This window comes from Aythya marila (assembly GCF_965140915.1).
Source record: "Aythya marila genome assembly, chromosome: 7".
Lineage (NCBI taxonomy): Eukaryota > Metazoa > Chordata > Aves > Anseriformes > Anatidae > Aythya > Aythya marila.
In genome coordinates, this window is record NC_139048.1 from 2,909,146 (window position 1) to 2,926,464 (window position 17,319).

The window sequence follows — 17,319 nt, forward strand, 5'->3', positions numbered from 1 at the left end:
ACAGGTTCAGAACGGGGAAAAGTTGCCCTTCCTCAACCTGCTGGTCACAAACACCTCCGGGCGCTGATTAATGGGAAACCTCGATCCACCCAGAGCCTGGGGGCTCCTGCCCTGAATCCAGCTGTGAAGCCAGCTCAGGAGGGCGATGCACAACGATTACAGACAGCAGCGATCCCACAGCCGTTCATCCTCGGCTGCACAAGTCCAGCCCACCATGATTAATGTCACAGCAGCGTGCAGCCAGAATAAAATATTCATCTTTATAAAGGGACGCTCAGGAAGCATTATCAACTCCGGAGCAGCCAAGCACAGCTTCGATGAAACGCTGAGACGGGATCCATGCTGAAGCTAAACACAGGCAATAAATTTGGGTCAATATGAAGCATTTCATTTGGAGAGACGCTGATGAATGTCTTTCTTTCTTTTACGGTTCATTTTGTTTATGTGGACAAACAAAAAAAACTGTGCTTAATAACTGTGCTTCTGCTACGCAGCGTGCAGATACAGACTGGAAGTTTAGCCATAATTAAACAGTAAGAATTCGTATAAATGCTATATGCTCTCTCCTAATATTTAATAGGCCAGCGACTTCCTAATGGAGAAATCACTTGTTTTCTTCCCTAACTATTTAAGGATACAGCAGCCACACAGCTCACTTGGTAATTAGCTGCAAGTCATTTGTAACGCTGAGCACCAGAGAACGCAAACATCTCTACAGGACAAAACAAATCCGATAAATCACTATTTATATAAAGCTGGGGTTTTGAAGCTTCCAAAGATGAGACGATTCACTTAGCTACAAACCAAGTATTTATACGTTTAGAGCTGAAAACCTGCACTGGGTTATTATAAAACTGCTGCACTCCAAGTCACGAATTCCCACACACATTTGGGCAGAGCCTTACAGGAGACACGTACGACATCCAGAACTGTTTCAGGTGCTGAAATCAAGAGACATGTCCCGTGTGTCAGGGTTGACGTGAGGGTTTTTTGGAGGGGAGAGGGACACGAGAGGAAGAAGAGGCACAGGGCTGGTTGCAATCAAAAGTTTGCTACTTTACATGGGCAAAAGGGTTTTTTGTGCAAACCATAAGAGGTCTACATAAAATACTGTGATAGCAGTAATAAATCTTATTTATGCATGCATTTACTTGTACACAGCCATACATATACACACAATTATTGTATATTCACATATCTTACATTTATACAGATGCATACACAAGATTACGTACGGCTTACATAAGGACCCACTGCTATATATACCCAGGTCCTCGTTGAACAAGGCGTATACAGATTTCTGAACCAGTACATTTGAAGCTCTGTTCACGTCTGATAATTAAACAACTCGCTGAATCAGAGCATTAACCACTGAACTTAAAATCACTGCGTGCAAGAAGCTGAATTCCAGTTGCCTGAGATGAGCGCTGGGGTTTTCAAAGAAGCGTCCAGCCCCTATGCAAGAGATTTTCTATTAATTTATATTCTCTGTACAATAAATAAACAAATTAATAATTTATTTTTTTAATTAAATTTTGCTTGACAAAAAAAACAGCAAGATGCTACTTATGCTCTTCCAGTGGAAAACTCGTACTTATTTTGCTAATGCCATACTAGATTATTGGTAAGAACATGGAGAGGGGAAAAAGGCAGATCCTATGTACAAAACAGACTTGGAACTTGGTAAGTATAATCCCTGAAAATAGGCAGAAGCAGCTGTTCTCGCATCAGCTTACATCGCTGGAAAATCTTTTCCTCTTGGTGCTGTTCGAATATTCAAGGACAGGAATCAGGAGCACGAAGATGTGGCACACGTGTCGTCTATGCAGAGGGCTGATTCCTACCTGAGGGCCTCTGTAAATAGCCACGAGCTTGGAAAATATGCTCCTTGAAGTCACCGGGCTCTTATTCCCTCATCAAACACACATACACAAATAGACACACACACACACACGCTCTCTCTCTCTCTCTCCTTAGCACGGCTTTGACTGCTTAATCACACGCTGATTTTCCTCACTCCCCTGGGTATAAGGGCTCGATTATGAATCACTGTTAGGACAAAAGCAATGGAATGGAAGGAACGTACAAGACTTGCCTGCCAAGGCTGAAGAAAGCTTAATAAAAGTAAGTACAAGCTCTGCAGTGGAGAGAAGTAACCTTGAATTTCAGAAGGGAACAAACGAGACACACAACGTAACCAGAAAGCCAGTGAAGTTTTACAAAAGGATTCAAAAAATACTTTTAAAGACAAACCACAATGCAAAAGGAGATTCATGTCGAAAATCCCAAAGCCTTGAGACTTCATGACGACCACCGATGCATCCATCACTCAAGCAGGATGCTTTATCATTCCTCACACCCCTCTCATCCCCACATCCTCCAAAGCCTCACGAATTCATGTATTTTGAATTTTTATTCTTCTTGAGGCACCACAAATCAATCTTCTGTGACTTCTCAGGGCACAGAATTAGTGCATTTTCTCCACCTACACTGATGAAATGCTGGTTGGTTTTTCGGTACGTTTTACAGCTTTCCATCAACTCCACAATCCTGTGCTGCATATTGCTTTTAGAAAATAAAATCTCGTTCCTGTGACATGATACAGGATCATACAGCTACTTACATGAATTTGGCTATCAGTTTAAAAGTATTGAACAAATGAGGAGGAGGAAAGGCAGCAGAGCTCTGCTTCAGTAACACGAACTCAGCCCAGCAGAGCAGGGAAAATCTGAGCACAACAAATACTGTGGCTATTCATTTAATTTATTTTCAAGTGAATTTTTATTGTTTACAAAACCTTCCCGGTATGATTGATTCTCCAGGCTTTACGCAGACCTATGCACGAGAAGCTTTGACAAAATGCTGTGTTTATTGACAGAGAACAGCCAAGGCCCTGCACAAGCACACGCAGCCGTGCCAGCAGTGCACCCAACTCTGCAAGTCCCCTCCTGGGCCAGGCTTCATCCCCCTGCACGTGGCAGTGCCCCAGTTTTGCTGGGCAGCAGCTGGAGTGAAACGAGTGCCCCACGCAGCCCGGATGGGCCACGAATGCCTGGGCAGCACTTGGGGTACACGTGCCTTGAATCCCCATCACACCTCAACTGATGCATGTTAGACTTCGGATGCTCTTCCCCATGTTATTTCAATTTCCTCCTCTCCAGAGCATCACTGACTTCTACCCTGAAGACCTGGCTTTCTAAAGGCAGCTAGAAGAAAGAAAATGCACTGCAAAGAGCTGAGAAGGCCAGAAGGGACACACGTTACAGTAACATTACGTACACATCAGGGAGAGCAAACATTACAGCAGCCTCAGGGAGACTTGAACCATTTTACCCAAACTCCAATCCTGTGATTCAAATTAGATAAAATTATGCCTCTCGTTTGGTGCGGCTCAGAAGGGTTGAATAATCTCAAATGGTCTCAAATGTGAAGGTGAAGCTGAATTGCATTTGGAGTTGCTGGTGCAGTATGTGGTGATGTGGCCAGTAGCCTGTTTTAAGAGAGCTTTACCCCTACTTCCTCACCACCCATAGCTGCAGGAAGTAAATTCACAACTTCTGTGCCACAGGCCCACCTGAGCAACAAGGGGAAACCCTGCTGAAGGAAACTTCAAGTGGCAAGAGAGAGCACCAGGTAGCACTTGTTTCCGTAGTTATTAGTACCAGGTCCATACAATACAATACTCTAACTTCCAGCAGTGCTGCTGAACGGCACCAGGTGGGAAAGCACAAAGCTTTGTGAAATTAAGGAGCATGTGCAGCACAGATTGTGTTGGCTTTATACCTTTTTTTTTTTAAAAAAAAAATAACCATAAAAGATAAAAGTTACTAGGTGTGTTCAGACATTAGCTGATCTAAGACCTATCAGTGCAGAGCCAATACACCAAGACTTTTTTTTTTTTTTTTTAATTGTAACCACAAAATTTTGTTATGTCAGCGCTTTGTGTCACGTCACCAGCATTTTTGATCCACAGAAGACTCAAATTTCCTTTATAGCATTATTTCCTTTCCGATTTCCTTTATGGCTGAACCATTACCTATTTGCTCCCTCATTAGCTTCTTCTGACAGCACATAAACATTTAGTCTGGGTTAGTTTAACTTGCAGTTATCTAAAAAAGAACAGAAGGTTTCACTTCAAACGAAGCAATCTGTAAGACAACCACTTGAAGTCATCTTCCACAATGTGAAGGAAGAGAATAAGGAAGAACGGATGAAGGGATTATATGCTGTGATAAAGGGTTTATATGTTTTACTTTGGCTCGGGTACAGAGTGATGGGAAAGCAAGATGTTTCAGAAAGGATGGCCAGCAAGAACAGCCATTCTTTCTGCCAGACTTCACTGAGCACAAAAGCTTTTGATAAAATTATCACCATTGAAGTTATAACGCGTGCCAATAACACCAGATACTTAGTGCCCTCTTAAATGAAAAATTACAAGTTTTTCCTTTCACTTCTTTATGATCTCTAACCCGCAGTAAGTGTCAATTAGCATCTCCTCCCTGATTTTAAATCTCCTTGTCCTGCTAATGGAACAACCCTCATTGGTTACAACCTCTGCTGCTTTCGGTAGCAAGGACAAACCTTACAGCAGCAGAGGTCTGGAGACAATGAGTAATGTGACAGCTTCGGAGTCGCACAGGCTCTGCTTACCGTGCTGCGTGAAGAGGTCACTGTGAACTATTTCTATCAAGCAGTACAGCTTCTGAATTGTCAGCCGGCTCACAGGAACGTTCAGGATGAATTCGGTAAAAAGTTTGCTACATGCAAAGACACAAGCGAAAACATATTAAACATAATACATGACCATATAAGCCACAAAATTAAAAATGTGGAAAAAAGTGATAGTCCATATTACAAGCTTTCACCAACGGTACAGCCACACAAAAACACATATTTTAGGCTGATATAGGACCATCAAACTCATCAGCTCAGTTCCCACATTAAAACGATTTTTTTTTAAAGAAATTTATAATAATTTTGTATCATTTCCTAATTTTTTATCCTTTTTTTTTTCCCCCCTATTAAGGCTACATTTCTAAGTATTACTCAATTTCAATACCATAAGTGACAGAAAAATTGTACTGATTATGGGTAAAACAGGGCCAAATCCCAACAGTTCTCATTTGGTGTATTTTCAACAATACTTTTACTACCACATTTCAAAAGTATTATTTAGATCAGAAACTCTACAGTAGATATTTTCCCTAGGGCCAAAGAAAGCATAAGCGTACACGTAAATAAGTTGAAAGCTCAGGCAAGCAGAAGCTAGACTCCAGCTTCCTCAGACATTTGGAAAATTAGTTTATAGTTATATAAACTAATATAAAAGTAATAAATATGAAAAAGTTTTTAAAAGTTTATAGTTACATAGTTTATTTCTACTTTATTTTTTCATCCTTTTGACAGAACATGGAAAATATACAGCTTGCATATTTATAGACACATAATATATATTCTATAACTGATTGTGCAAATCAAATCAGATTAAATCTACATTGCTAATTTTTATTTCGATTTAGACACCTTGAGTATTACTGGGAGAAACTGTTTTGTTTTTTTTCCCTCTAAGTTAAAAGTGGTCCTAAACAAATAGTTTTGCTTTATTATTTTTTTGTTCTTGCTGTTCTAAAACATCTTCCCATTACGCTTTTCTATTCATTATTAAGAGCACTCCTGTGTTTATATAATACTGAAATGTCCATCCATAAGTAAGGCTCACTGAACCAAAGCAGAGTTATTATTTACCTCACATAATTCAAAGAGCGATGCATTAAGTACACAGCTTTGAGTGTTTTGCAGTCCGTTACTTGACTGATAATTGTTGGTAGCTCATTATGTGGTTTTACTAGTCAAGACTGCAAAATTTATCAAGGCATTTATCAAACCCTAATGCCCCACATTACTTTATAAGCAGGATGTGTGTGTAGTCCTGCAACTACTTGCAGAAAAAAGGTGATAACTGAAGTGGTAAAACATCTCAGGTGCTCATATTTCATTGCCCTCATGCTTCAAGCCACCAGTATACTAATAAAGCAATACATTAGAATATATATATTATAGAAATATATTTATAGATATATATTCATATAAAATAAAATTCCAGATGAGGTGCACAGTGCACTCAATTCGTTAACTACTTACCTAAGTTCTTTAGGATCAAATACTAATTTCACGTCATTGACAATAGCTGGCAAGTATTTAAGTGCTGCCCCCTAAAAAAAAAAAAAAAAGAAAATAAAAAAACAGGGCTGAAATTCATGATCCTCAAATCCAACGGGAAGAGAACAAGAGGAGAATTACACGTGTAATTGCTTTGGCTGAACGATCCCCTCTGCCTTCAGCTGAACCCCACAACCTGCTCTTAGCCTGTTCTGTTTGGGGTAAAAGTTTCCTAACCTCCAAACTCCAGGAAAATTAAACTTTTAAGATTAAACAAAAAAGAAGGATGAGGCAATTTCCATGCTGTTTCATTCTCCATGCTGTTTGGGCTGAATTTTCCTTCCACTAGGTCAAAAGCAAACAAAACCCCATAGTTGTTGTCCTTCCCTTCTCTGTAGCCAAACGGCGGGTCCTCAATTCGCCCTTGGGCTTGCGGTAGCCTCCCCATTTCACAGCAGAAGATGGGAGGATACATAAGAGCCAAGTCCTGCCGACACAGATGTTAAATGTTTGAACTATTTCAACTGATTCTGTTGTTAATGCAACCACGGCCGGGTAACTTCCTGGTCAGACCGTAGTAAATGGACCTCTGGTAACCCCAAAGCTGAAATTCGCTTCTTCTACACAATCAGTAATTTAAGTGACAAAGTTTTTATTTTCTCTTCCATTTGCAAACGGATTGAAATGTCTCATTTTAGCACCAAAAAGATGAGATATATTCTGCGTAAGAAATCCTCATGCAGAATATCATTTATTGGTCTTAACCTCAGCTGTAACAGCTTATAAACGCACCCAGCTTTTACCGAGGCCTCGCCGGCGCTGAGCACCAGCCCGGGAAGAAAGGCAGTAATTCAGACAGAAACCACAACTGCCAGACACTTATTTCGCTTTGCTTTGCATTTTATCGATCCTACCCAGCGGTTTGATTACAGACATCATTTTGCTGGGGATGATTCACTCCTCGTGCAGCAGCCGGGTGCTGGGTGCTGAGCCCTGGCAGTTTCCGTCGCCGAGAGCCCCGTGTGCTCCCCAGCCTCCTGCACCGGGAGGAAGGTGAGCCCTCACGCTCTTCCCTTTTACCAATTCCTTTTCAGCCTCAAGGCCGTGATGTGACGAGTTATTACGCCGTACAACTCCAAGGTTGGAGGGATTGAAGAGACAGCAAACTTCTGCTCGGCACTGGTTGCTCGCAGGAGGAGGATGAGCCCACCAGAGCAGGCTGGAGGAACACTGCCTGACAGGCACATCAAAACGACTTCTCTGTTTTCCCAATAACCACCCTTTTCTGCCACAATACCAGCAATTTCAAATCAAATGACTCTGCTCTTGAACGCACTAGGTCAATTGGTTGATTACAGACACAAGGCCAGCTTGGTCCTAGCTGTTAAGCAAAAGGGGAAGAAAATACTTTCAAACCCACCATCAATCAAGTATTTTAATCACCTTTCCAGCTAAAAATACAAGTACCATTAACGATTAATAAGTACTATTTTAGAGTAAAGTTCAGGTATATTATATAGCGTAATTATTTTAATTAAATCATTTGCATAGCTTAAGATTAGAAGAAGTATCAGTGATACAAAATACATCTTTTCTTGAATAATGTATGAAGCAGCCATTAATTTGCATATTCCTCAATAAAAATGCAGATTAAAATGATTTTGGTTAGACGGCTGAAGGAGGAACATATCCGTGGCCAAAACCACACCCCATAGCGTTTATGTGCACGCTATGCCCATCTTCAAATCAGCTCATATCCTCTTCTGCAATGTGAATGAGCAAATTTGTTTGCTATTACAAAGTGTTCGTTATTACAGAAATTCTGCTGAAACAGAAAAAAAAATTATGAAGTGAAGCTTTTATAGCCCGTGCTGTTCCCAAATTCTGTCCATCAACCAGAACTGAGTCAACACCCGGCATTTCCCACTGTTTGCTCAAATAAAAGCAAAATGTATGTTTCTACCGCGCCGATACAATTTTAGTGTTTGCTTTTTGTTTAAAAATGTAGTATTATTATTTTTTTTTAACCTGCAGAAGCATTCACAGAAAAAGTGGATTGAGTGGGAAAAAAGGAGATTTGAATTCCGAAGGCACCAGCAGGCTCTGCTTCTACAGAATGAGCTCTTCAGGAGAAGATGAAACCTGTCAAATAGCTCCGAGTGACAAACAGAGAAAAACTGCCACTGCTTGCTGACCACTTCTACCTGAGCAAACCTCAAACATGTCACAGGTTAGCTGCGAATTTCAAAGCTTTCCAGCTCCTTTTGGTAGTCCATTTTAACAGTCGAGCTTGATTGTCAAACGTTTCCACGTATGCTTAGCGGACTACTTCCATGCTCAGAAATCAAGCTCATAACTGTAATTATGCAAATAGTCCCATTATGCACAGGCTTATGTGTTTTGATGGATGAGGACTCTAATGACCAGTTATAAACCGCAGCCATCGCTGTGTTTTTATTTGCTTATCATTCAAATGCATGTAGCAATAAATGTTTAGTAACACGCTAAAAAGGAGCTTTTATTTTACATCTTGAATTACAATTTCACACTGCGCTGGCACAATCATTAAAATTAACGCTTTAATGACTTAAATGAAGCACTGTCAGGTGAAACTCTTTAAAGCATCAATTTAAAGCCTGTACTTACAGCAACTACCAGCCACTTCGGTTCTGCTTTATGGGCAAACCAGATGAAGTTCAGTATCTTCAAATTTTAACAAAATTGTACAATTTCTAATGTCTCCAATCTCTGATCTCAACTAAATGAGTTATAAGATAGGCAGCTTGGTGGTGCAGCTAGGGTCTGTAGATACAAATTTATTTATGTGGCTGTGTAGGAGAACTGCAAAAGTAAGAGCAAGCTTCACTTATTTTTTTGGAACAACAGAAAGAACCCCCAAAAATGCAGCACTAACTTTAGGATGTCTAAGCTTGAACACATGACACTTGCAAGATTTTAAACAAAATTTATTTTGAATACTACGCTCCAGGTTTTTGTCTTGGATTTATATTTATCTCTTTATCCTACATAAAAGCAAAAATGTCGTTTTGTCAAGCCTTTCCTTTCACACAGCATAGCTTATCTCACAATTGAGCATCAAATTTCTTTGCCAAATCCAGTATGTTCTAATGAACTCTTTTGTTTGATGAAGCAATAAATTTGTTTTACCTACACAATCTGTACACGACTTTAATGTTCATTTCCATCTTTTGTACCGCTCACCAGAAAGCACATACCTTCTCCACAAGCATTATCCCTGGCTGCAATCCTATTAAGCTCATAAACCCAGCCAAATTAAGCCTTGTCAGCAGCTGGATGAAACAATTTCCAGGAATGCCTACACGCTAGTTCTGAATTGCCCCAGTCTGCAGCAGTCCTTTGTTCCAAGTCACAACTGAACCGATGCCTGTGGCACAAAATGCAGCGTAAGGCATCATAAAGCGTCATCACGGGGAAAGAAATTATTCTATTAGTTACCAGCGTAACAACAGACTTTCCCATACAGGTCCTAAGAAGGAGAAACCTCAGTCCATGGACATATTTTAGTAGTCAGCTCGTCTAAACGGAGGATACAAAACGTTCAACCTGTTGGAGAAGCCCTGCAGACTAGTGCAGCCCGTTTTGTTTTCTCCTGCTGATGAGGACGACCTGAGCAGCTTGTAATGTATTTCTGTTTGAGTACTTTTCTGTGGTTTAAGCAATAAATTATTATTGTGGATTGTTAGAGGAGAATAGGCGATGGATACTGAGAAACACGCGCCGTGCTAAAAGCGACAGGAGTTATAAATCCAGGCTCAGAAGAGAAGTCTCATTAGCGAAATGTTATCATCTTCCCTCTGGTTCTCTGCGGTCACATTACCGGATCATTTTTATACGCACACCTCCTTTATCAGGATCATTTAAAGCGTACCAGCCTGCCTTTCCCCAGCCCTGCCGAAGCGCAGCACCAAGCCACGTGTACCAGCAAACAGGCAAGTGAACTGCAGGAACCCTGCTGAGAACAGTTCAGCTCCCTCACACAAACACAGCCGAAATCAGACAATCCTCAGAAATTCGATGCAGCTGGCTCAACTGCCCTTGTTTTTCAAAGAGATGCAAGAATAAATTACCAGGAAGCATTTGCATTTTTATCTAAACTTGAAACATCACGCTAGGCTTCAGCTGAGCTCGGGCTTAAACAGTAAAAGGTTAGGGAAATAATTATCATGCACCAATTAGCAGAAAATAGGAACAAAATCAGGAGAGCTCACGACACGTGTAATCATCACAAACACGTATACGTGCTGAATGCTGCACACCTTCATCAAGTAATTCTTAAAATCAAGCTACTACCTGGAAAAGCCAACAGTTTCGTCTGCCTGTGTCTCAAACCACGACTACAGCCCCCCACCACCGCACAGAAACACTTCTCCAAGCCCCAGGCCAGCTCGAGGCTTAGGACAGCCCTGGGCAAGAGCTCAGCTCGATGCCCTCCCCAGCCACAGCAGCCTCAGCACTGCAAAGCCTCGATTTGGGGGCACTGGAAGACTTGGCAGGCAGACAGGGGGGTTGCTCACTTGCTTTTCTCTTTTAAGTCTCGAGAAAAATTCAGTCAATGCGGTGTCCCTAATGCAAGTTATCCCTACTTGTAGTCAACAAAACCTCTAAATGCCACTCTTTATGTGCCCTCCTCAAAAAATACTCTCCATTTTGTTTCCTCAAAACTGAGGTCAGGTTTGCAAAGTACCTTAAATCCTCATACAACTCATGCATTTTTCTTCTGATGTAACTTTTCCCTTTTCAAGGCTTTGGGTCCGTCAATAAACAAGGGGTGGTTTAAATGCAAATTCTCAAGTAACTGAAGAGCTGAGCAACAGCCTGCAACAGCTCATCGGCTTCTGCAAGGACATAAATATTTGAATAGATAAAGAGCAATTCTTGCTAGGGACACAGGGCTCCAGTCATTCATTCTGCCCCTCGCAATGTCAGCTCGAAGGCTACTCCCTTCAGATATGCTGGGAGAAAACAGGCAGCACAGCCAGCCCAAACAGGGCAGCTGTAAACATCCAAACTTTTGGGTGGCAGTCCTGCTTCACGCTGATAAACTATCCCGACACATCACGGTTTCTGTGAGGAAAAAAAGCAATATTCTAATGTGTGAATTAAGCACCTGCCTCTTTAATGTGAAGCACCTTCATTTTCGGGGTAGGTCTATTCAGCGCCTTATCTCTCCCAGCAGGCTGATGTTGTGTACATTTATTTAGCTTCCCCAACGTAGGGCAGAAAGAAAAAAAAAAAAAACTGGGACTGCTAAAGCTAGATCTACTGATGTGAACTGAAGGACACCCCCAGCCAGCAACTTCCCTGTGTGTCACCCAGCCATGCACTGCTGGGGCTGCACCTCTTGGTCAGCTCTGGACTTTCCTAACCCCTTCCTGGACCTACTGACACCGCCTGCCTCCGTGATCTCCTGTGAAAACAAGCCTCAAAAGTGAAAAACTTTCCCTTTTAAGCCAATATCCTCACCTGTTTACTGACACCTCCCAGGTTTGCCAAGCGGTTTTCTCTCCAGAAGCCATCCTCACTCCTCAAAACCCACCTCACAACAAAAGCACGGCATTATAGCCCTACTCGATGATTTTATGCTTTGTAACAGAAACACAGAGCTCTGGTTACTGAAGGAATTACAGTGCTTCAGTGGATATTTGAACACAATAAAAGCAATCTCACAAGCTGCAAAAAGCCAATCCTAACAACTACATATTCTAAGAGCGAGGTAATTAGAGTCCAAAGGAGATGAAAGTAACGAATGAATAATGAATGAAAGGCTGGGGAGGCTTCTGAAAGGCACACACAAGCACACTTCTCAGGCAGCCTCACATGCTCAGCTCTCACTGCTTCACCTACCAGTGTATTTATTTCATGTAGGCAAATGCAGACAGGAGATGTGCTCTGCACAAGTTTGCAGAGATCTGGATGTAAAACACCAGAGACAGGGACAGACACTGCTGTAGTGTGATTGCTCTAGCCTTTGCTAGGAACTTGGTCATCTTTTCCTGCTTCTCAGGTGAATACAAAGTTAATTTGGGAGGTACTTTTTGACTTTTTTTTTTTTTTTCAATGCATAATGCTGTTGAAAAAATCATTTCCCTTCAGGATGGCTGCATCTTCATTCCTCTGGCAGAGCACTTCTCCTGAACCACACACTACCCCTCCTGGTATCAGATGTTGCAGTCTGAGTTCTGCCTTGCAAACCAAACTATTCCAGCTCGGCAGCTTTATTTCCCAGTACTTTTGCTGTGTGCCCAGCAGGATGCCACTACCCTGTGACCTGTCTGTACTCAGCTACAAAGGATCTGGGGCTTTGACTTGGCTGTTTTCCCACTCCACACCTCCCAGCTTCCTTCAACAGGAGCCTTTTGCACAGACTTTGTACTTTACACTGTTTTTCTTTGCCTCCCAGCTGCTATATATTTTTTTCCCTACTGTATAGACACATCTGAGCAGGAAGTCACACTATTCCCACACCAACCCCAGTTCTTAGTCCCTGTCTGACCATCTTCCAGCTGATTCAGCACGGCTGGGTCAAGAGCTGCATCTTTCATAAATGCTCTTGGGAATCACAAGGAGAACAACAAGGTGCATCTTATCAAACGTGTGTTTACTCTGGTTTCTATACTTTTTCATAGTGAAAGAGATTCATTAAAAGAGCTTGAGACTGACACAGTGACCTCCAGCTGCTCTAAATGATAGGAATGGTAGATTTTTCTCTAATGCTTCTGCTCTGTGATATTAGCAACCTTTTCATTAGAAGTCAGAGAACACGTTCGCAATTCCATGAGCCAGCCAACTCTCCCAGAAGTTGACACCATATTACAGAAAAAAAAGTGGAACACGAGGGGGTGGGGGTGGAGTTTCCATATAAAAAATATGTGCTAGGGCTTAAGATACTATGTTGAAGTTCCTGAGCAGCCTAGGATATAAATAGGGACATGATCTACACTGCCACCAGCATCTTAAAAGTGCCATCTTAAAAATCCCTTATAGATCAGGTTACATGAGTTAAGTAAGTGAAACATCATTTCACACCTAAGTTCCCTTAAAAAAAAACAAAAAAAAAAAAACAAAAAACTGAGGCATTTACAGCAAGGAAGTCAAGTCGCTTGTTTGAAACACGTTCTTTAGACAGTCAGAGACCCTTCATTAGAAGCACCAAATATTAACAGTGTTTGAGAGAGAACACACGTCTGGGCACAAATACAGCAGATGCTTTATCAGGCACCTGATTAGGGTTTAGGATGCAAAAATGAAGCCAAGCTGGAGACCTCCACATACCTTCACTATGACAGTCTGGTCGGAGATGCTGCTCATCATCTCATTGATGGACTTGAAGAGCTGCAGCAAGGACTCCCTGAAGTCTGCCTCCCCTTTGTTTTCATAAAGTCTGAAAAATAATTGGGTGTCATAAACATGAGCTGGCTGAAAATGAAAACACATATTTAACATTTTGTTCCAGTGACAGATGACAGTTCATTGTGTTGCTTTATTTTCATTTTTATTTAGGTTCACAAACGTTTACACATTTCTACACTGAACTAAGAGTTGTCTTTCACAGAAATCTAAAGACAAACTGACCAGGCTGGGCCAGCAGTAACTAAAGATTTTATTTGGAAGCTCCCTATCTGAAATGCCACACTCAGTATTGCTCCTTACGCCTTCACGTCACCGCAAATCTCTCCGGCGACCCAATTCCACGTGCCCACGCAGCAGCAGGGCAGACTCCTCCACCCTGCACAAGAGCTTGCAGATGTCTGGCAGCCCCGATGCCGAGCAGCTCGGCGATGTGGAAACCAGAAAGCACCCGGACAACTTGCCTGCAGTCATTACAATCTACCAGGGGCCTAAGGCGAGCGGCCTCAAACTCTGAAAGGATGTAGATGCATTAACCCTCTGCTTCTGCGATACTCCAGACAAATGGGAGGAGAGGACTCGATGTGTTTCACCTCTGATTTCTGGAGAGCTGACACAAATCTCGTCTCCCTTCTCATTCCCTGAATACACAAGATGACTAACCCACAGTCCGCAAGGCGCCTGCAGGCAGGGTTTGCAGAGGAGTGCTGTGCTCTGTCAGCTCGCTCTGCTGGATGACTTCAGGGGGATAAAACTGCCCTGGGATAGCTCAGGAACACAGAAGGGGAAAAAAGGAGCAGCCAAGCTAAGGAACCTGGTACCCTCGTGCTCCGCTGGTTCAGTACAGCATAGGAATGAGTAACTTTGAAACTCCTTAGTGTTTAAACACAGCAGGATTTGGGGTTCAGAGGTAGGATGAGATCATTCTCACTACAAAATGGAAAGGAAAGAGGAGACCACTAGCTCCATGCAATTATTAATTTCTTTATTTTTCCTCTTTGGCAATAGGTATGATGGACTTACATAAGGGCTGCTGCCTTGTATTTCGCACAAAATGTTTGGTTTCATAAACCTCAGAGTAATAAAATTATGCCACACGTGCTTAATGTGACCAAAACCCAATCACTGCTTTTAATCCAGGTCAAACCTTAATTCATCTTTGTGCACATCCGATGGGTTTTCTCCCTTAACTCCTGGTTTACCCACTCATTTTTGATTGCCTCCAGGAGCCCCAACCGGCCCTTAAAGCCCTTTGGACTTGCAGCAGCCCCACCAGGCTTCCCCTCTATTTTGCTCCATTTTCTTCTGTGGTCAAACCCAGCAAGAAAAGAGCCTTGAACGTGGTGTGCAGCTCAGAAAGAGAACCACGGGCACTTCATGTCCACAGTCCTAAAAGAATTTTTCGCGCATGAAAATAATTAAGCTGTAATTAAAAGTTCCTGATGGACCACCTGTTACAGAAGGGAAGGGGCATACAGTTTTAAAATGAATGTGGAACACAGGATGCTCTCGCTGCTTTGCACTGAACCCAACGTTTATCATTCCTAATGCTGTGATCAAAACCCTTTTGGAGCCACAGGTATTATTAAAAGCTATTTAACTGCTACACAGGGGAAACACGTGCTACAGAAAAATTATTAAATTGTGTTATTTTGCTGTGCAAACTTCTATTCCCCTTCCAGGCTAAAACTGGGGGTTATACAGGACAAATTATTTGTTAACTCCCAATTTCAATTACGGATTTCTGTGTTCTCCTGAACACACTGGAGAGGAGGAACTAATACTAATAAAAGGAGTAACTAAACTTGACAGTCCAATAAATCAGAATGCTCCAGACAAAAACCTCTGTGATTCAGGAAGGAAAGTAATAAAAATAAACAAGTTACAGTCACTAATATGTTTCTATTGCCAGTTATTTAGCATACATTTAATACACCTGGTAATACATAAAAAAACCATTGCAGTTTACCATTATTATACCAAGTCGACACTTCCACCACGGACTTCAAAGTTTTAAGCCTGCTGTATGTGCTACATTGCCATTGGAATCCACTGAGTGAACCACAAAGGTATTTCTGAAGTTCACAATATCTTGCCCTTAAAACCTCGATACACCAAACAACTGGATTTGCCATCAGGCTTTAATTAGTGAACCAGGCATTTACACATTTACCCAGACCCAAAGCTTGCCTCACGTTTCTAAGATGTTGTATCCATTCAGTCTACTTCTATCTTAAGGTTAAAAATATGTAATTTTTTTAAAAAGATTGTTTGTTTGTCAAGATTTCTCAGTGAAATGCTAATGATGTTTCAGAACACTTCTACATTATCATCATTTCAATCACACACCTCAGGCAGGATTTCAGTCTCCCAGCAGAACAAATTGTGGTGCCATTCAACATTCAGCAGCTTTGCTGATTAATCCCCAGTCATTGAAAATTGCATCTCCCCAATGCTGAAGTGCTCTGAATTAGTGCTTAACAGGAGAAAACCCAATGGCCAATACTAAAGGGTCATATTGTCTCTAAATCTAATCTGCAGCAAGAGATAATTATTTTTTTCTTTTTTAAAATGATTTGTAGGACCTCCAACAGCATAAGTGGCATTGGGTATTTTACGAATATCACAGCCAGAATCTTAAAGAAGCAAATTACATCGTGTAATTCGCAGGAAGGTTGATGGAGCTGGTGACTTCAGAGCTCTACATAAATCCCTTGTAATAATTTTGCTACAGTCTGTAACAAGTAGTAAAAGATCTGAATCTAAATTAAGAAGAACAGGTAACTTGTTTGTAACTTTTTTTGTATTTTGTGTATCAGATAGAGCACCGATTTCCAAATTAACTTTGGGTAATTATTTAGAATTGACTTTATGGGCAGACACTGGTTGCAGAAGGCCCAGGGAGTTGTGGTGCACGTTACCATGTGGGAAATGGGCTGGCGGTAGGAAAAACCCTCCAGGAGTCCCCTTCCTTCCCAGAAGCTTCTGCTACCCCGACAAGGGCACTGTAGAAATCCAAGTGATTCTTTTAGTTAAAAACAGTATCGCCATGCAGACTACACATTCTGCAGCCCTTCTTTCTTTCCACTTTCCCTTCTTGCTCACTGACCCTGAAGAAAATATCTCAGAAGAAAATTTCTCAGAACACACATCTCCTGAGTAGCTTTAACTTCTCAGTCACGATACCAGACAATTATTAACCACAGTTAATTATTAAGTTAACCAAAGATTGTCAAGTGCTACTCCTTAGAGATCTAGCCCATAAAGAGCTACAACACAGCACAGTTTTACTACTACAATGGTATTTATAATACGTGTTTCAGATACACATTTCTTGTGTTTACTACTTCCCATGCAGCTGGGTTCAGGATTAAGGCAGTTAGGCTCACTCAGGCTGGTTTAAGTGTCACCTAAACCAAATCCTAACAACTTCACATACTTCTTAGAGCAGTGCGATATTGAGCAGGTGTATATCCAGTCAGAACTGCAGGTATTTTCAGCATTCGCCATACTTACTGATTGAACAGTATCCTGGAGCGGACTATGAACTTGAAGATGTACTCCAGAGCTTTCATGGCTTTAAAAAGCTGGTCAGTGATGCCACACTTCTCAGCGTTATCCACGTACGTTTTTAAAACTTTAGTCAGTTTTCTGTTTAAATACACAAACACAGATGTTAAAAGCATATTCACAACAAAAATGTCAACATTGAGAGACTGGAAGGGAAATTATGTCTGCAAATAATGCCCTCCAAGTTTCGAAAGTAACTAT

The 17,319-nt window shown here is 41.5% G+C and overlaps 1 protein-coding gene across 2 annotated transcripts in view; it reads right to left on the reverse strand.

Annotated features, from left to right (window-relative positions):
* The window catches only part of DOCK1 (dedicator of cytokinesis 1), a 258,024-nt gene that overhangs the window by 191,812 nt on the left and 48,893 nt on the right, over positions 1 to 17,319 (reverse strand). For both annotated transcript variants that reach the window (XM_082764404.1, XM_082764403.1), the window contains exons 22-25: positions 17,065 to 17,199; positions 13,474 to 13,582; positions 6,142 to 6,212; positions 4,651 to 4,757 (exon numbers count right to left, since the gene is read on the reverse strand). In XM_082764404.1, coding sequence (XP_082620530.1) covers positions 4,651 to 4,757; positions 6,142 to 6,212; positions 13,474 to 13,582; positions 17,065 to 17,199 — 422 coding nt within the window. The remainder of the gene's footprint in view (positions 1 to 4,650; positions 4,758 to 6,141; positions 6,213 to 13,473; positions 13,583 to 17,064; positions 17,200 to 17,319) is intronic.